The sequence below is a fragment of the Diceros bicornis genome, chromosome 7, assembly GCF_020826845.1.
Source record: "Diceros bicornis minor isolate mBicDic1 chromosome 7, mDicBic1.mat.cur, whole genome shotgun sequence".
Lineage (NCBI taxonomy): Eukaryota > Metazoa > Chordata > Mammalia > Perissodactyla > Rhinocerotidae > Diceros > Diceros bicornis.
In genome coordinates, this window is record NC_080746.1 from 57,215,460 (window position 1) to 57,234,985 (window position 19,526).

Consider the following 19,526-nt stretch of genomic DNA (forward strand, 5'->3'; position numbering starts at 1 on the left):
ATTTAGGTGGGTGTGTAGTGGTATCACATTTTAATTCAAAATATTTTAAAAACACTATGCTGACCAAACAAAACAATGTGTGGGCCAGATGTGGTCAATAGGTCACCTCCAGATTAGACTGTGTTGTCTGTGAGAATTATTGTTTGTCTTAATGTATGTGAAGAATTTAATAATTGTCTACTGAACACCTGAAAGATAAAAAATTCATGCTGCAGTCATATTAGTGGAGAGATTTTGAAGCAAACTGCATCTGGAGCATCCATTTGCATCCCTCCTGCTCTGTTCAGTGGGGTCAGTGGAAAGAACCACGGTGTCATCAGGACCATGACAAATGGTAGCTCTCAGGCTATAGGGGCACAGAGAAAAGAGCCCTTAACCCAGCTGTGGGAGGTTCTCTGTAACCTGGCCCCATCCACCCCGTCTCCTCACCATGCGACCTGCTGTGACATCAGACTATTTCCTGAACCTCACAGTGCTCTCAAGGCCAAAATATTCTAAGGTCTTTGCTCATGCCATTTCTCTCATCTGTTCTTTCTGTGTGGAAAGCTCTCCCTCCCTTCTGTGCTTGGCAAACTCCTACTCATCCTTCAAGGCTCACCCTAAATTTCCACTTCCTGTCCCAAAGCTTTCCCCAGTTCCCGTGGCAGAGTTGGATACCTTCTCCTCAGAGCTCCCACCACACCATGTTCTTCTCTTACCTCATTGAATCATTGCTGTTTGTTTGTGTCTCCCTCTAAGTGGTTGTCTCAGGGAATATGGCTGAGGCGGACACCTGATGTTTTTGCCACCTAGCTCTCATCTTATTCATCCTACTTCTGGGAACAGTACCCTAAGTTTTCTTTGGGACACCACTCTACCCCTGCTCTAAACCCTGTCGTTTTAAACCATCTTTTCCAGATCACTGTAGATTCAGAGATAGCCAAAGGACCCAATTTGGGCTAATGTTCATCAGTCCCAGGACTTTTATTCACACTGTTGGAGGAAGAGGGGCCGGCCCTGTGGCTTAGCGGTTAAGTGCGCGCGCTCCACTGCTGGCGGCTCGGGTTCGGATCCTGGGCGCGCACCGACACACCGCTTCTCCAGCCATGCTGAGGCCGCGTCCCACATACGGCAACTAGAAGGATGTGCCGCTATGACATACAACTATCTACTGGGGCTTTGGGGGAAAAATAAAATAAAATACATAAATAAATAAGTAAAAAATATTGGAGGAAGAGCAGCTTTCTTGTCTAGACTTGAACGCAGGAGGGCATTAGTCTGGAGCTGCTGAATATCACTGCAGCCTCTAAATGAGCCAGACTAGTGGCTGTAAAGATGGAAACAAAGCAAAGTCTAAGTGACACTGCTTGAGTACCTGGACCAAGCAGTTTCTGGACTTCTCAGTTATCTGGCCCAATGTTTTCCCTTCTTAGGCTTAAATCAGTTTGAGCAGGGGGTTTCTGTCACTTGCAGCCTCAAAAGGCCTGATACAAGATGGTTGTGTTTCCTTCCCTTGCCACCTGGTCTCTATGAGACCAACTCATTGATTCAACTTTAGAAGGATAGGAACCTACTAAAGACCCCAACACCACAGGACTCTCAGAAAGCAGGCAAGGAACGGCCTGGATCACCTGTCAGCTCAGATGACAGATGCATCCTCTCCTCTCAAGCCCTCAGGTATGGCCAACTTCAACCTGTCACCTTATAGGTGGGGAAAGCAAGATCTAGAGAGGTTACATGATTTGCCCCAAATTGCTCAGCTAACATGCTGTCACCAGTTCTACCTGACCTCAGAATCCACACTCTTTTCCCTAGACTAGAGAAGGCACTAGTAGGTGCTGAGTCAGGGAGATGTCCTAGGGAAACAGGGCCCCTGGAGGAACAGACAAAGCCAAAGCCAGCGCTAGAGCCAACCACACCTTTATTAGTCTCTGCAGCAGGGCCACTGGAGCCCCTATCTACTAGGGAACTTGAGCAGGCTACTCTGGCTACTGGGCAGGGATGTTAGCACTTCTGTTGGTGATTGGGACAGGATGGGGGAGGAAACCAGAAGGGGACCAAATGGGGAGATGGCTGGGCCACGTGGGCACATGTGGGGCCTCGTGGGTTGAGACAGAGTTGGATCAGGCCCCAGAGGCAAACACTGCCATCTTCCCCAGAGAGAAGGAAGAGACAAAGCCAGAGATGGTGACAGCCACAGCTATGGACAGAGGACCAAGCTCCTGGGGACCAGAAATGCATTTCCTGATGGAGGCAACGTCCTAGGGCTAGAGGTCCCAAACAGAGCTCACCTACCCCCGGAAAGGGGACCCCAGGTTCAGCTCAATTGCTGTCCAGGCACCCTGACATGGGAAACAGGTGCTTTCTGAGCACTGATGGAACAGGAGACCCAGGAAGCTGGTAGTGGGAAGGATAGGGCTAACCCCAGGGAGTGGTTTGGATTTGGGTATGTGTCAGTATTAACAAAACAGGCAATATATTCATTATAGGCGCAATCATGAAACTTCCCTCCAAAGAACTCACATCTCCCCCCTTACCCAGCAAGCTCCTTAGCCTGGAAGGCCATCATGATCTGACTCCTGCCCCAACCCCAGCCCAATTGAACTCCCCATTCCGTGGACATGACATGATGTTCACGGCTCTGCACTCTTGCCAACAACCTTACTCCTAGCCTACTTTCGTCTCTCTCTGCTCTCATGTGTCAAAGGATTGATAACTCTGCCTTGTCAAGTGTTTATTTACTGCTGTTTTCCCCACCAAGCCTGGAGCTGCCGGAGGAAAGAACCTGACTCTCTTGTCTCCAGCGCCTGAGGAACCTGAAGCCACTGTGAGTTGTGTTTTCTGTACCCTGATGTGTTTGGGAGAAACATATCCATATGGGTCTATAATGGATTTCTGGGGTGTCTAGTGGTAGATATAAGGACTTTGGGCTATGTTGGTGTCTGGGACGACAGCTTCTTCCGATGGGGGGTTGGGGTGCTGTGTGGAGAGATGATCCTAGCCTAGAAGGGGCTAATGGAGATGAAGGGGCCAAAGTGGGTCAGGGCTTAGATGGTAGAGGATGAGTCAAGGAGGAAAAGGGGTCTGTTGGTCTACACGCAGGGTCCACGCTCCGAGTCCCAGGGCTCAGAACCAGCAGGGTGACCACATGAGCGAACCGAGCGCTGCACCCGTGGCGGCCCCGGCGAGCATGCCCATGGCCAGCGGGGCGCCCGCGCTGTAGCAGGGATCCTCCCGCACTACTACGTGCGTCACGCCGGGGCCTGTAGAGAGAGCCCGCCCGTGAGGGCCAGAGACTTCAGAGGACGGAGCAGAGAGATCTCCCGCTTGACTCCAGCCCAACCGAAGGTAAGACGCTGACCCCATCCTGCTCCTCACTTGGAGAAATTGAGGCCTTAACGTGAGAAGGACGCGCGCTCCGTCCCCACGGGTTCCAGGCTTTGGATCTGCTACGGACATTTCTGGACCGTGGGGCTAGGGTGGAACCGCGAGGAAACTCCCGACCTCTAAGAAACCTCCAGACCGCACCTGAGGATGGGCGGTCCCAACAACCAGACCCCGGAGCGGGAGGAGGCGGCCGTTCCCGTGTTAGCCACCAGGGGTCGCTATCAGCTCAGGAACGGGTATTGCTGGGCAGCCGAGTGGAATAGGGGCCGGCCTAGAGAGGTGAGTTCAGCTCTGGGGTCGGGAGGGGCGCTGGTCCAAGAACTATTCGGAGTCTCGGAATGGGGAGGGCCTTGCAGAGGGTCCCGCCGGGAAAAATCCATAATCACTAAAAAGGTGGGGTCTGCTCGCGACTGATGGGCCATGGCAGGGCGAGGCCTGGCGCTGGATGGAGGCAGGGGGCGGGGCAGGCCGGAGACTTACCTGGGTAGGGCGGTCCATAGTAGCTGCGGACATATGTGGCCTCGTGCGCGTTGGGGGGCACCACCTCATAGTAGTCCTGGTACGGGCTGTAGACACGCACCTGGGGAGCCCCACGGGTTAGCTGCCCGGGAATTCCTTCGCCTGGGTTTGGTTCCCTACCCACCACCCTTGATTCAGGCCCCTCTGGGCCCACGGAGCCGCCAGACCAAGTTTAGAAATGGGTCCCCAGGGACCAGCAAGCTCCTGGAAAAAGGCCCTGCCTCCCCACAAGGTCCATGGTCTGTGTCCTCTACGACTCCAGGCCACATCCAGCTCCCAGTGATGCCATTTTCCTGCTCTGGCCTCCTACCTAGCACTCCCCTGAGCAAAAATTCTCCATGGCTCCCAACTTCCCTTCATACATAGTCTAATATTTGCTAGCAGCTCTCCAGTGGTCCCACTTGGAGAAACCCAGTGGATTTCTCTACTCTCCTAGTCACAGGGAGGGGACCTGGCCAAGCACCAGGCCCAGGAAATAAAAGGGGGTTGGGGAGGAAGGAAGGGAAAGGAAGCGTAGGGATGGGAAGTATTATCGAGCATCCACCATGTGCCAGGTCCTGAGGGAGGTGTTCACATGTTACCTCCTCTAAACCTTACTCAGGCATTATTATCTCCACATACTGCAGAACTGAGGATAGAGGCTCAGAGAAGAATGGCCAGTGTTCTTTCTGGAAGGGAGGAATGTACTCCCTGCCCTCTTCCCTCCCCCATTGGATTTTTACCAACCCCTCCAAGCCTAACTCAAAAGTCACCTAACTCCAGGAAGCCCTTCTGATCTTAGAAAGAATCCTTTCTTCCTGAGTTCTCTGTGGATTATACTTGTACCTCTTGTTCCTATCCTTTTTTCCTGGCCTTTCCTGTCTGCATCCCAAATGGGAGCTACCTATAGGCAAGGGCTCTGATTCATTTGTGTCACCAGCAGGGCCTAGTGAATAGCAAGAACCAATAAATATATGTGGAAATAAATGGAAGCTCCTCATCCAGGCCCGTCATTTTCCCCATGGGGGAGCAGACCTGCAGAAGGGGCAGGATGCCCTTCTCTCCAGGCTCCTTCTTCTCAGCACCCTTCCACTCTCTCTCTCTCTCTCTCTCTCTAACTGGGCTTCACACTCGAATGGTCCAACTCTCCTTAGAAGTCCAGGTGTCATAGACTCCACTCATCTCAAAGTGATTTCATCATCCTTCCATCCCCTCAAACCTGCTCTTCTGTAAATGCTTTTCTCTAAATGCCACCATCATGCACTCAAACCAGGACATCAGGTTGGCACCCTTGTCTTCATACACTTATCTTCCACATCACATCAGCCACCAGGTCTCATGATTTTATCTTCTAAATATACTCTTCTGTCCATCCTCCTGGCCAGTGCCAAGAGAATAAGCCATTGGTTTTGGCAACTTGGAAGTTGTGGGTGACTTTGAAAAAACACTTTTCAGAGGAGTGGTTGAGGGAAGAAGCCAGACTATGGAGGGTTGAAGAATGGTTGAGAGGTGAGGGATGGAATCAACATGTCATAACACCTCTTTCAAGAAATTTGGCTGTAAAGGGGAGTTCTCCCAGCACATCTTGTGATTTCAAATCTCCATGCCATCTCCCTTTGATAGGGATGCCCCCCTCATCTTTTTTCATTTAACTACCTGTCTTTCAGACTCAAATCAAGTATCACTCTCCCTCAACCTTGGGTTCTGTTGGGGTCCCACCTGGGCACCCAGAACCCTTAGACTTCCCTCATCACAGCAGCAATAACCCTGTAGTGTCATTGTTTGTATCACTGTTGAGTGTATGTCTCTCCCATCAGACTTGGAGGACCTCCCTACCACCAAGGGCAGGGACTGGGTCTAATCAGGCCTGACTGGAACATAGTAGGTGCCTAATGTATTAAATTTATCTCAAATGAATCAAATACGGGGCCAGACTGGGAGTAAAGTCACCCAACTCTAAGTCCAGTTTCAAGTTAGAGACAATGACCCGTCCCAGGGCAATGCAGGAGGCTCAGACAAACAATGCTCAGTCTCAAGTAACTTCCCTCACTCTGCTCCTTCCCCAAGGGTGACCCAATAGGGCTTTCTTGCGGGGGTGGCCAGGATCTAAGCTCCATGCCTAGGAGGGGCTCGAGGGATTTAAGCACTCAGATCCCCAATTTTGGTAGGGAAGTTGAGGTCCAGAGCCTACACCTGCACTGCATCTGCACAGTGAGCCAGTGGCCCTGTCGGACCCTGGAGAGAGAGGAAAACACCACCTCATGTCCCTGTGGGGTACCTGTTTCTACCCTCTAGGCCTGGGAGGCCCAGAGGTAAACTCATGTGGGTCACCTGGCAACAGGGCAGGGGATCCCTCAGAGACCTCATGGACAGAACCTAAGGGCTTGATCCCCCATCCTCTCCCTCTCCACAGACCCAGCCCCTTTTCCAGGTGAGGACAGGACCAGCCACACGCTAACAGATCCCTTCCCTGAGAAAGGCTGTTGTGTACTTAGGTTTACAGCCCTTTAAATCCTGTTTTTAGGCATCCCCACTTGAAACAAATTTGTATCCTACTTTGGGCACGAGGGATGCCTCAGAATGCTGGGCTGGGGGTCCCAGCCCTGCCACTGATGAATTAAGTAACCCTGGTCAAGTGATGTAACCTCTCAGAGCTTCAGTTTTCTCATCTATCAATGGGGACAATCTTTCCTACACTGCCCACTCCCAGGGCACAGTGAGAATCCAGCAGAGCCACATCTATGCAACTGGGTGGTCCTAGCACTTCTGAGCTCAGTGGTTCTCCACATCAGAATCACCAGGAGAGGGGCCGGCCCCATGGCTTAGTGGTCAAGTGCGCGTGCTCTGCTGCTGGCGGCCCGGGTTCGGATCCCAGGCGCGCACTGACGCACTGCTTCTCCGGCCATGCTGAGGCCGCGTCCCACGTACAGCAACTAGAAGGATGTGCATCTATGACATACAACTATCTACTGGGGCTTTGGGGGAAAAAAATAAATAAATAAAATTATTAAAAAAAAAAAAAAAAAGAATCACCAGGAGAGATTTCCTAAACCACAGATTTCCAAGGCCCCAGCCCAGACCTACGAAATTAGAGCATCCTGAGGTAGGATCTGAACAGTTGTACTTTTTTTTTTAAGTCCTTAAGCGATTGTAATGCACAGTCACATTGAGTACCACTGTGCTAGAAAAGGAGCTGACAGTTGACTACAAGACCACAGGTTCTCTGAGGCAAGTCCCCCCACTGCGCCCACCCCATGTCAGGCCGAGCACTGGGGACAGAGAGACAATGCATCCCCAAATCCTGCTTTCCAGAAACACTGGGGGAAGGGGGCAGGGAGACAGACATGGACTAGGTTATAACATGCAGAGGTGAGGACATAACAGAGGCTTTTCACTCCTTCCTTCCCTTATGCATTCACTCATTTGCTCATTCGGTGAACAGTGCCTGAGGCCTACCTGTGCCCGATCCTCATGCACCAGAAATAAGGAGGGTCAAAATAGACTGTCCCTATCACTAAGCACTCACTGAGCACCCGCTGTATACCCAGCACTGTGCCAGGCTCCACAGGGGCAGAGCTGATCAGACCTGGTCCTGGACTTGGAGGAAGTTCCAGGTCTCATGAGAGAACAGAGATAGAAATAAATGGACTTGAAATCAGGCAGAATGAAGACAGCACTAAGCATTAGTGCAGCAGGCTGTGGGGGGGAGTGACAATGCCTAGAGGTCTGGGAAGTCCTCCCTGAGGAGGTGGCAGCCTTTGAGGTGGGTCCTAGGGGATAAGCATCAGTTTTTCAGGTGAATAAGGAACCTAAGGGTCTTCATAGCAGAGAGAACAGCATGTGCAAAGGCTGGGAAGAGGGAAGAGGTCTGGTGCAGCCGGGAGCAGAGGGTACAGCAGAGCCATCAGAGCACAGGGGATGAGGTGGATGTGGTAGGTAAGACTGGCCCAGGCCAGATCCCGAGGACCTTGAAAGCAGGGCTGTGGTTGGTGTCCTGTGGGTGATAGGGAGCCATGGAATGTTTGTGAGCAGGGAAGGGATGTGACCAGGCCCACTTTTGGAGGCACATCCTGGTGGCCAGAATGGAGGCAGGGAGGGCTGAACCAGCACTTACCCAGATCCGCCTCTCAACCTTACAGGGGCTCCACGAGTGGGTCACACACCTGACCTTGGGGCAAACCCGGCGGCTCCTGGGAGGGACGGTGGCTCCAGCTGGGGCCTGCTCAAGCCACAGAAACCCAAGAAGGGGGAGGGAGGGAGGTGTCAGAGGCCCTCTACATCTGGAGAGACTCAGAGCTCTTAACAGGCCCTACCAGAGCCCTCTGCCAGCAGGGCAGGGGAAGGGGGTGTCCTCTTCCTCCTCAGCCCACAGTAATGGGGGGAGGTTCAGAGGGGGTGGTGACTTTGCCAAAGTTACACAGAAAAGAAGGACCAGTCTCGTCTCTCCAGAATTAGCCCACTTTCAGGCTAGAAGCCCTGTTTCAGGCTTCTGAGGCTCCCAGGCTCCAGGGAGGACAGAACAGCTCTGATCTGCCCTCCACCCACCTGCCCCCTTCACTGGCCCCCCTTGCCCTTGGCTGTGCCCCTGGCCCTGTGTTCCCTGGAACAGCCGGGGTCAGGGGCTCCTCCTGGAACTTCCACCCAGAGTGGGGTATGAAGCTATGGGATGTGGAAGGACAAAGCACAGGTCACTCCTACATAGGCACAGCACAGAGAGAAGCCCAAAGGCACAGGAATGAACACAGACAGGCAGACACTAGTACAAAAGCACAGGGGCACAAACACACTCCACTCGAGCAAGCCCTGGGACCAGAGGTGGGTGTGTGTGTGAGGAGAGCAGTGGGAGGTGGAGTAGAGGGTCAGGGCAGAGAGATGTGGTGAGCAGAGCAGCAGGAAGGTGGACAGGCAGAGAAGGAACAAGGCAGCTTCACAGAGTCACAGAGTGCAGAACGGTCAGCTCTCACCTCCTTCCTTCCACCTCCCTTGGGTGGGACTGATTTGCTCTGCATAAGGGGAATTTGGAGCTCAGAGCCAGGTTAGCCCAACCAGGGGTCCCTCTACTCTGCTGACCACTGCCCCAGCCTCCTTTCTCCCAGCTTCCTCTAATCCAGCCTCCACCCAGAAGCCTGAGTCTGTTCCCCAAAGTCTGACCACAGCCCTCCCTACTTAATACCCTTTATTGCTCCCCACAACTCTCAGGATAAAGTTCAGTTCCTTCAACTGGACTTCAAGGCCCTTCGTGACGTGGCTCCCCAGAGGTCATCACTCCCATTTGTTTCCCTCCACGTGTTATCCTCCAGCCAGCCCAGACTCCTGGCCCTTAGACGCACGTGTCTGCACAGACACACGTGCACATATCACTTCCCCACCTCTGCTCATGCAGTTTCTTCTGCAATAATGCCCTCCTGTCAAAATCTCACCGACCTAGGTTCCAATACAGGCTCTTCTACTGACTTAAGACTATGAGACTCAGGGGCCAGCCCGGTGGTGTAGCGGTTAAGTTCGTGCGTTGTGCTTCGGTGGCCCAGGGTTTGCCGGTTCTGATCCTGGGTGCAGACCTACACACCACTCATCAAGCCATGCTGAGGCAGCGGCCCATATAGAAGAGCTACAACTCTACAACTATGATACACAACTATGTACTGGGGCTTTGGGGAGAAAAAAGAAAAAAAAAAAAGAGGAAGATTGGCAACAGATGTTAGCGCAGGGCCAATCTTCCTCGAAAAATTAAAAAAACACACTGTGAGACTCTGGACAAGTCACGTCCCCCTGAACCTCAGCTTCCCTATCCGTAAAATGAGACTAAAAATCCCACCCGCTACAAGGGTTGTTGGAAGATTAAATGATATAACCAGTGCCAGGTGCTCAGCACAATGCCTGGCCCTCAGCAGGTGGATGCCCAAGGGGATTTATAAATGCATCCAGTCTTCACTGCCACTTCCCAGCAGACTTTCTCTCTAGATGAGAAGGGGCTTCACAGATAGAAGCAGCAAGCAAAGAATCTGGAGTCAGGCAGATGGGGATCGAGGCCAAGCCGGGCCACCCTTGAGCTGGGGGCTTTGGGTGCCTCCTCAAACCCACACCACCATCAATCACTAACCTCTGTTGACCCTACCTCCTAAATCTGTCTTATCCTCAGCAGCTGTCTCTGCCAGCAAGGCTTTAGTCCAGACGTCCCGTTGGTCACCTGGATGCTATCCCAGCCTTCTAACTGGTCTCCGGGCATCTACTCTAACCCTCTACAATCCATTCTCTACCTACCAGCTAGACTATCTTTTTAAAAATACAGATCTGGTCTGATCTGTCTATGCCATCCCTCTGCTTAAAAACTTTCAATGACTTCCCAGTGCTCTTAGCAGAAACCAACATCCCTGACACAGCCCAAAGGCCTGGCCCTGCCAACCCTCCTTCCCCACTGGCCTCTCCCTGAGCTCCAGCCACCCCAGCCTTCCTTCTGTGCTTCAACTTACCAAAGTCTTAACCCCTCTCAGGGCCTTTGCACATGCAGTTCCCTCTGCCTGGAAAGCTGTTCCCTTCAACCTACCCCATCCATTTCACCCAGTCGATTTCTGTTTATCCTTCAGGTCTCATCTTAAGACTTGTCTGAACTCCCACCTGGATCAGGCCACCAAGGTGGTGGCACATTGAATGCACACTGCACGTCTCTGTCAGGGCAGTTACCACCGTTGCAGTGGAACCATTAACTTTGTAATTAGTGCTTCACATCTGGCTCCCCACTAGGCTGAGTCCAGGAGGGCAGGGCCCACATCTCCTTAGTTTACCTCTAATCCCTGGCCCTTGGCACAGTGCCTGGCACATAGTAGGAATTCAGTAAATATCTGTCATGTGGATGAATGAAGCTCAATCTTATCATCTGCAGAGTGGGAACAACAGTTCCAACCTCACAGGGCTCATGAGGAGGAGCTGGAATCACACCTGCACCCATACCTGGAACATAATAGTTGCTCGACAAAAGACAGTTCCTTTCCCCAGCTCACATGCTACCTGCTTCAATAAGCCTTCTTGGAGGCCTCTCTCTCCCTCCTCCAAGCACCAGTTGGCTGTCTTCTGTCCTTTTCCACTTGGGACTCAGGGCGTCTGAGTCTGCAGAGTCTATTCACTCACATATATGAGAATTAAGAACCCCTGGCAGGCAGAGACCGAGTCTGAATCACCCATGATTCCATGGCAGGCAGGGGTTGGGAGGACAGAGAGAGAGAATGGGGGCTCACCGGGGTGGAGTTCGCCTCCAGCAGCGCTGTCTTCCATGCTCTGCAAAGCAAACCCCGCCAGACCATGAGGAGGGAGTTTGGGAGAAGGGGGATTGGCCCCTACATTTTAGACTTTCCTCCTCAACCCAGCCTCTAGCCCCAGTCTCTCGTGAAGGGGGAGATTCCTCTGACTCCCTTGGGTAGCAAAGGTGGCCCCTCCCCTGCCCCAGTCACATGGATGGGCCCTCAGTTTAGCTGGAGCTTCCTAATTCATTCTTAGCCCATAGTCTCTTCCCTTCTAGAAGTTCTAGTTTCCCCATCTAGACAATAGACAGCTGGGCTTGGGTGGTCTCTTAGAGGCCTTCAGGTTCTGACATGCCTGGGTTGGTTCTCCAGCTGCAGCCCACCTCCACATCCCAAACCTGCAAACACAGTTCCCCAATGCTCTGACCCCAGAGCCCGGGGAAGGCCCAGTGGACACTGGACAATTGGGCCTTTGTTGGTTGCCATGGCACCTGGCTGGGGTGGACAAGGCAGCTCTGTGCTTTGTCTACCCAGAGCTCAGCTTCCCCCACTCCCACACACCCCATCTCTTTCATTCTCCTACAGTGCAAAGGCTAACGGACCCTCTGCCAGAGAGTAGGAAGGGAAAGAATGTGAGTGAGCTGATCGTGCCTGAGAAAGGCATGCCCTGTCTCAAAGAGTGGATCTGCATGTGGCACTGGGGTGCCCCTGTGACACAGCAGGCTGCCTCCGTTAGGCAGGTCACGGTCATCTGACCCTCAGATCAGAGTCCCCCCACCACAGCATCTTCTCAGAAGGGAGTGAGAAGGAGGGTCCTTTGAAGATGCCACTGGGCTGTGTTTCTTTGTATCACCCCCAAGAGAGTGCTCACCTCAGAGGCTACTCAATACCCGACTCTGAATGGTCAGGGACCACCTACCTGAGGCAGGTGTGCACACCGCACCCCCAACAGTCCTGAGTTCATCACAGACCATGTGAGGAATTTACTGGATACCATACCAATCACCCTGAGCCATTCAAGTCCATTCTGCCCAGCCTCCAGTGAGACCACCATGCTGATTGGTCTTTGTCCCCTCTTCCTACCCTCAGGGAACCAGAAGGCCCAATGAGAAGGAAGCTTCTGGTCACATTCCCCAGCATCCCACCACATCCTCTCCTGGGAGCGACTCACATGGCGTCATCCCGGGTCTCCGCACACAGGTGCAGGCGGGGGCCCTCCCGTAGGTTCACGGTCAGCAGGCCATCTCGGCTCTGGCCCTCTGGGGGCTGCACATCTAGAGGCAGACACACATATATATGGGGTTTCCACGGGGCAAAGGCCCCAGATCCCCCAGGTAAACCAGGAACAAGAAAAGGAACTGACTTCTCTGAGTCGTGTTTATTGGCCATTGCCAACCTCCTCTGATCTCACACACTTTCTTTGGGATTCTGCTCTACTCTTTAGATCTTTTCAACTTTCCACACTGCCTGCTTCCCTAGTTAGGTACATCTATTTCCCAGTTACCCTGTTATAATTGTGGCCTGAGCCACGGTAGAGAAGATTTGCTGTGTGACTCTGGACCAGTCACTTAACTTCTCTGAGTCTCCATATCTCATTTCATCTTTATCCAGTTCCCAGCACCTAGAGGGCAGGAACTGTGTCTGACTCACCTCTGTGACCGAAGCATAGGGCCCAGGCCCAGTACAGGGTAGGAACTCAGCAAGAAACTGATTTCTTAATTCATACCCACAGGGATTGGAGTTGATAGAGGCCCAGAAGCAATGTCGGTGGAAGCCTTCTGAAAGCTGCAAAGAGCCTTCCAATGCAGGTGTTCTCAGATAGACACAGTGGGAGGGCCATGTCCATGGTCACAGTGCCAGAGAGGAAGGGGCTTCTGCTCACCCTGGCACTCTTGGCCGATCTTTATGTCACGGACATTGAAGCGGATGAGCACGCGGTCCTCCTCATCCTGCGCGGTCTCATCTTGGTAGTAGCCCAGGGTCCCATCCAGCCACAGGGCGAACCAGTTCCGCTTCCAGCGGCGGAGGATCGAGCCTGTGTGACATTCCAGACCCGCCAGGCAGGCTGATAGCAGACCCTACTCGGGGGCAGGAGCCCTGGATGGGCTCCAAATCCCCTCACCCCAGCCCCCCATGTTATAACCCCCCCGTCCTTGTCTATCTACCCCCTGAAATTACAGCAGGGCCTCTTTCTGGCTTGCTCACCAACTGCCTCCCACTGGAGGCAACTACACATAGTAGAGGCTGCATAAATGTGTTGAACAGTAAATGAGTGACCAGAGCCATTCCTTGTGGGCTTCCAAGGCCAAGCCCCACGTCTCTTTAAGGGAAAGACCTCTCCCTACCCTGAGCCTCCATCTTATCTCTTATCTCCGACTTGTGTGATGGTCATTTGTGTACTGCCTGCCTCCTCCACCAGACTAGGGGTCCGCAGCTCTTCCACACGGGTCCTGGCCCCCAGCAGGACCTGGGTTCAGTGTTTGCTGAACTGAGTGAACTGAGACTGGGTCGTGGGACGTGGGGCTTCCAGCCCAGGATAGGTCGGGTTCAGATCATGATTCTGGTCAGAGATGGGTCTGGAAGCCTGAGCCCTAGCTTCAGACATTTTGCAACTGGAAATCTTAACAGGAAAGGGCAAAGACATGACAGCTTCTTAGAGCTTTATGGATTTCAAAGCACAGAGGCATTTTTCATTTTGTTCTGTGGCCAGCCCTGGCCCGGGGCACTGTGGACACAAAGAGGATCAAACCCAGTCCCTGCGCTTGAGGAGCTCACAGGCTAGGGCTGGTATGGGGTGGGGGAGAGGTAAAGACAGTTATATTAGGGGGGGATCTGTGCTATAACAGGGGTTTGTATGAGGCAGTGGGGAACAGAGAAAGGAGCCTCTAACCCAGCTTGGTGCTACAGCAGGGTCTGGGGTGGGGTTAGAGGAAAAGTCCGAGAAGGCTCCTCACAAAAGGGGACATCTGCGCTAGTTCTCGAAGAATAAGTAGAAGTTTACCAAGCAGTCAGGAATGGGAAGGATATTTCAGGCAGAGGGAAGAGCATGGACAAAGGAGGGGAAGATAAAAAGGGCCTGGTTTTGGGGAGAGGGTTCACTGTGGCAGGCCCAACAAGCCCCTTCCCTCACCCCTGCCCCTGGACAAGGTGCAGGACAGACAAGGGCTTGGCCCAGGGCCACTCACTCTGTCTCCACAGCCAGCCGCCCCTCACCAGGGCCATTTCTTCAAAAGGACTTTCCAGGGCGGAGTCAGGCGGGACCTGTCAGAGGAGCCACAGGACACACAGGCCTCATCAGCAGCTCCAGAGCAGCTCCCCAGAGAGAAGACAAGCCCCAGCCTCCTTGGGGGAGCCACCACGGAAACGTTTAAGGGAGTGTTGGTAGACAAACAAGGGCAAGCCTGCCTGTCTCCTCCCCATTCTCTGCTGCAGGCAGATAATGGGAGCACTGTCCTGGCGGGGCCAGCAGGGCAGCCACCCATTGTGCTCGAGTGGGGGCGGGGAGGTGAGGAGCCTGGATTCCAATCTCAGCTCCATAACCTTAGCCAAGTCCCTTCTCCCTGGCCTCCATTTCTAGATCTGTAAAAGTGTGTCTGTGAGGCAGGCAGAGGCTGGAGTGAGGCACTCTTAAAATGTTAGAAACCCTGGAACTTTGAAATGCTGGCAGCACAGAATATTAGAATCATGGCAGTGAATGAGGGACTTTCATGATAAGAAAAAGCTCCCTCACATTTCAACTCCACCTGAGCCATTTACGAAGTGCATAAAATAATAGTTCAACAGCAGCTATAACTGATTACGCACTATGTGCCAGGTACACCTCTCAGAGCTTTCATCTAGTATCTCACGGAAGCCTCACAACAATCCTTGTTATTTTTCCGGGGAAACTGGGGCCTGGAGAGGTCCTGTCACTTGCGCAGATCCGCTTGATTAGTCAGTGGTGGGGCCCGGATTCACACCCAGCAGTCCTGGCTTCTAACCATTATGCCAGAAGGAGCCTTCAAAACTCCCGATACCCAGGTCATACCCCATAACAATTAAATCAGAATGTCGGGGGGCGGGAGGCAAGCACCGAAAGTCTTTAAAGATCTCCAGGTGATTCCAATGTGCAGCAAAGTTTAGGAACCACTGACATACTATACTATCTCACCTTGCCCCCACTGTCATCCAGTTAGATGGGTAGGATCTTTACTCCTATTTTACAGATGGACAAATTGAGGCACAGCAAATGACTTGTCCAACTAGGTGATGCAGCTTGGATTGGAATCTAGATGCCCTCTGTTCCTGAGGACGATTTTCTTGCGCGTAGGTGCCTCTGCCCCTCCCCCACCTGCTCACACCTTTTGCTGCGTAGCAAGGGCTGGCACTCCAGGGCTGGAAGGCCCATCCTTGTCCCTGCTTCTCCTGCCGCTCCCTCCCCTCTGCAAGCCCTGACACAGGTCAGATAAGAGGACCAGGTCCCTCTCCAGCGCCCCCCTTGATGCACCCACCTGTCTACACCTGTTGCGGATGCTGCTGCCAAAACGCCGGCTACTTGATGCTGCTGCCACCCAACCCACTGCGCCTGCGCTTTGTGCGCCCCAGAGCGCCTGGGACATTTCACTCCCCAGGCTGCGCCCTGGGCCCCGCCCTCCGGCCCCGCCCCACCCCCAGGGAGGGGGCGGGGCGTGGAGCGATGTGCTGGCACGAGGCATGCTGGGACTTGTAGTCTGCAGCCCTAGAACTGGGCAATGGGTAGCCTTTCTTGGGTGGTAGCCCTGTGCTGACCAGGAGGACAGGTGGGAGGCTGCACCTGCGATTTCATTTTGCTCTGACATTTGTTCACTCATTTATCTTGAAATACTTTTTCCTAAGAATCTTGAACCCATTTTCTAGAAAAAAGTATGGTTGCAAGGAGAAGCCAGGCTCCTAGTTTTGCCATGTTTTCTCAATACAGTACTCAGTTTGTGCCTGGCACTGCACTGGGCGCTAGTGGAGGGCACAAAGAAGCATCTGACAAGGCCCTTTCTCCTTCCTTCCCCAGCTTCCAGTCTGGTGGGGGAGACGAAACGTAAACACAATTAGAGCACAAAGTATGATTCAACAACAGGAGAGAAGAATCTAACTTTGCCCAAGAGGTTCAGGAAGGTCTCCAGAGGAGACTTAAAGGGGTCTTGAAGGATGAGTAGGAGTTTCTCACGGGAAACCTAAGAGACTTATAAGAGCACTGGTTAGGAAGTTCAAATGAGTGTGCTGTATTTCAGTGTGTTTGGCAAGTAGAGTGCAGGTGGGGAGGGCAAGGGATGTGTCACTTGATGAAGCTGCAGGGGTTGCAAGGATATAATATGAAGGCCTTGGATGACAGGCTCAAGAGCTTGGACATTATGTCCTAGTGACTGGAGCTTGCGGGGAGGGGAGGGTTCAAGATGAGGAGTTAGGTGGTCAGATTTGTGAATTGGAAAGGTCCCTCTAGGGCATAATGGAAAATGGATCGCAGAGTGCCCAACTGGAGAAAGAAGACCGTTTCTGTATCTACCACCTTGGTCTGCCCCTCCAGGATCATTTCCTTGAATAGCTCAGCCCCACAAACCCCCACCTACAGCAGACCCAGGACTGTCATTCAGATAACAGGGCCTGTCAGGGCCTGAAAGACTCCTGGTCCCATCCCCTATTTGAGAGGGGCACCCACCCTGCCCTGGGCCCTTCCTCCTGTCCCAAACACCTCTTGCTTACCGGAGTTGCAGGGCTCATGGTTCTTGGGCGGCCAAGGCAGCATTTCCTAGAAGGTTCCTGAAGGGGGGCATTTCCCTGAGCGCCTTAGAGATAAGGGGATCAGGAAGGTCCTACCAAGTGGGAACCGGAAGTGGGGGGCACATAGAACTTTAAAAAAGTCATCCTCTCTCTCCAGTCACTCCCCAACCTCCCCGACTGATGTCTGCCTCGGACCTTCAGTTCACTGGATAACAACAAGTCATCCGTGATTCGGAGGTGGTTTTGGCCTAGCACTGCTAAGATGCCAGGGCCGCGGACTGGCCAGTCCTCCTCCCTCGGTCGAGGGCGGGGCTAAATCTGCTTTCTCCCGCCGGGCGGGACAGTGCCATCACCCCAGTCCGGGCTGCGCAGCCTGGCTCTTTAAGCTTCCCTCTCTCGCTCCTGGGTTTCTGTAATCCTGACCTCTGAGCCACCCCGGCGCTTCAACCTTTCGTGCAGTGCGTGCCTTGCTAGGGGATTCGCCACGGCCGATCCTATTAGCCACTGAGCTCATCCCCTCCGTGCAGCCCCAGGAAGCAGCTCTCCAAAACTAAGCTGTCTCCAACTCTATATCGTCTGTCTCTGGAACGTCCCACCCCTACCTTCTCCAGGCTAAATTTTCCGCCCCCACAGCAGAAAGGAGGAGGGAGGGAGGGGTGAGTGGAGCTGGCTTCAGGGAATCTGGATCCTGCCCTCTCCCTAGCTCTCCCCTGCTCCCCTCCGTGAACAACTGTTTGGCGTCCTTCATAGAGGGGTGGGGTGGGGAAGCAGTGCAGACTCCTAGATTACATTCTCTGGATTTAGCAACCAGATGAAAAAGGAAGATTCTCCAGTGGCAGTGTGGAATTTAGGGGGAAAATCCACCCTCCTCCCCCACCAAAGAGAGGGCCCTATGACAAGAAAAAGAGAAAAGGATGCTGGGAAACCACGGATGCAACTATAGAATCTAAAGGCAGCCCGACCTGGTTTATGTCTCTAAAATGTTTCTCGATGACCCTCTTTGGGAAGCTGCTGAAGGAAGTAGACTCTGCCCAGGAAAAAGATCACACACATGTCACGTTTTGCATATAATTCCTGGGAGTTCATAGACCCCTGAAGCCATAATGATTACCATTGAGAGCTGTGTTTTTAATCTCCAGTGCTGTGTAGACCAGTGGATAGAGTATGGATTAACAAGTGAGAGGTGCTGAGAGCATAGCAGGAATCCAGCTCCTGCAGTCCTGGCCTTGAGAGACTTTGTTTGTTTAATCAATTAAAATTTACTGAGATCAACAAAAATCATTGGCAGAGAGAAAAGTATGTTGCTATTTCAAATGTCCCTGGTGGATGAACAGCTCTCGGATAATACATTGTTTAGAGAATAGTGGACTGGTTTATCAAATTAAAATTCACTACTTATATTTTCTAAAGAGTATAATATAGTGAGAATAATTTGTACTATCTCTAATTACTAAAAAATCCAGAAATTTATGTCAAGATGCAATTTGAGCCGAAGTAAAATCAAGTAAAAATTTTTAAGTAATTTTAGTGAGATATAATTTATATACTATAAAATTCACTTTTTTGTGTGTGTGTGAGGAAGATCAGCCCTGAGCTAACATCCATGCCAATCCTCCTCTTTTTGCTGAGGAAGACCGGCTCTGAGCTAATATCTATTGCCAATCCTCCTCTTTATTTTTTTTTTTCCTTTTTCTCCCCAAAGCCCCAGTAGAAAGTTGTATGTCATAGTTGCACATTCTTCTAGTTGCTGTATGTGGGACGCGGCCTCAGCATGGCCAGACAAGCAGTGCGTTGATGCGTGCCCGGGATCCAAACCTGGGCTGCCAGTAGCGGAGCACACGCACTTAACCGCTAAGCCACGGGCCGGCCCTAAAGTTCTCTCTTTTAACGTGTACAGTTCAGTGTTCTAATATATTTACAAGTTGTACAACCATCATTACTATTTAATTTCAGAACATTTTCATCACCCCTAAAATAAACTCTATACTTTTTAGCAGTCACTCTTAATCCCCTTTCCCCTCAGCCCCTGGCAACCACAAATCTACTTCATCTGTATAGATTTGCCTATTCTGGACATTTCATGTAAGTGGAATCATGTAGTATGTGGCCTTTTGTAACTGGCTTCTTCCACTTAACGTTTTCAAGGCTCACCCATGTTGTAGCATGTATCAGAACTTTATTTTTTATTGACAAATAATATTCCATTGTGTGGAATTTCTTATTTACCCATTCATCAGCTGATGGACATTTGAGTGGTTTCCACTTTTCAGCTATTATAATAATGCTGCTTAAAACATTTGTTTACATGTTTTTGTGGGGACATATGTTTTCATTTGTCTTGAGTGTGATATTGTTGAGTCATACGGTAACCCGATGTTTAACATTTTGAGGAACTGTCAAACTACTTTCCAAAGTGGCTGCACCATTTTACAATCCCACCAGCAACCTATAAGAGTGCCAGTTTTTCCACATCCTCGCCAGCCCTTGTTATTGTCTGTTTTTTGATTATAGCCATCCTAGTAGGTGAGAAGTGTTATCTCATTGTGGTTTTTTTGTGTGTGTGAGGAAGACCAGACCTGAGCTAACATCTGATCCCAATCCTCTTTTTTTTGCTGAGGAAGACTGGCCCTGGGCTAACATCTGTGCTGATCTTCCTCTGCTTTATATGGGATGCCACCACAGCATGGTTTGACAAGC

At 51.9% G+C, this 19,526-nt stretch overlaps 1 protein-coding gene across 3 annotated transcripts; it reads right to left on the reverse strand.

Moving 5' to 3' along the window:
* Positions 1 to 1,212: 1,212 nt before the first annotated feature.
* PLEKHB1 (pleckstrin homology domain containing B1) lies at positions 1,213 to 16,863 on the reverse strand. Of its 3 annotated transcripts, none has more exons than XM_058545634.1 (8): positions 16,812 to 16,863; positions 14,285 to 14,360; positions 12,982 to 13,134; positions 12,271 to 12,373; positions 11,097 to 11,136; positions 7,979 to 8,083; positions 3,847 to 3,946; positions 1,213 to 3,242 (listed from the first exon to the last, which is right to left on the reverse strand). In XM_058545634.1, the coding sequence occupies exons 1-8, from the start codon at positions 16,827 to 16,829 to the stop codon at positions 3,106 to 3,108; spliced, it is 732 nt and encodes a 243-aa protein (XP_058401617.1). In that variant the 5' UTR covers positions 16,830 to 16,863; the 3' UTR covers positions 1,213 to 3,105. The 3 variants fall into 3 exon arrangements, with proteins under 3 accessions (XP_058401617.1, XP_058401618.1, XP_058401620.1); XM_058545635.1 differs by lacking the exon at positions 16,812 to 16,863 and adding an exon at positions 15,590 to 15,665; XM_058545637.1 differs by lacking the exon at positions 7,979 to 8,083.
* Between the last annotated feature and the right edge of the window lie 2,663 nt (positions 16,864 to 19,526).

What these genes read in the sequence shown, in the direction of transcription:
- PLEKHB1 (XM_058545634.1), bottom strand. An exon ending in GAGACCCGGGATGACGCCAT is followed by an intron (nt 11,137 to 12,270) that starts GTGAGTCGCTCC and finishes TTTGCTTTGCAG; the next exon opens with AGCATGGAAGACAGCGCTGC. An exon ending in TGGAGGCGAACTCCACCCCG is followed by an intron (nt 8,084 to 11,096) that starts GTGAGCCCCCAT and finishes TGGCTTGAGCAG; the next exon opens with GCCCCAGCTGGAGCCACCGT.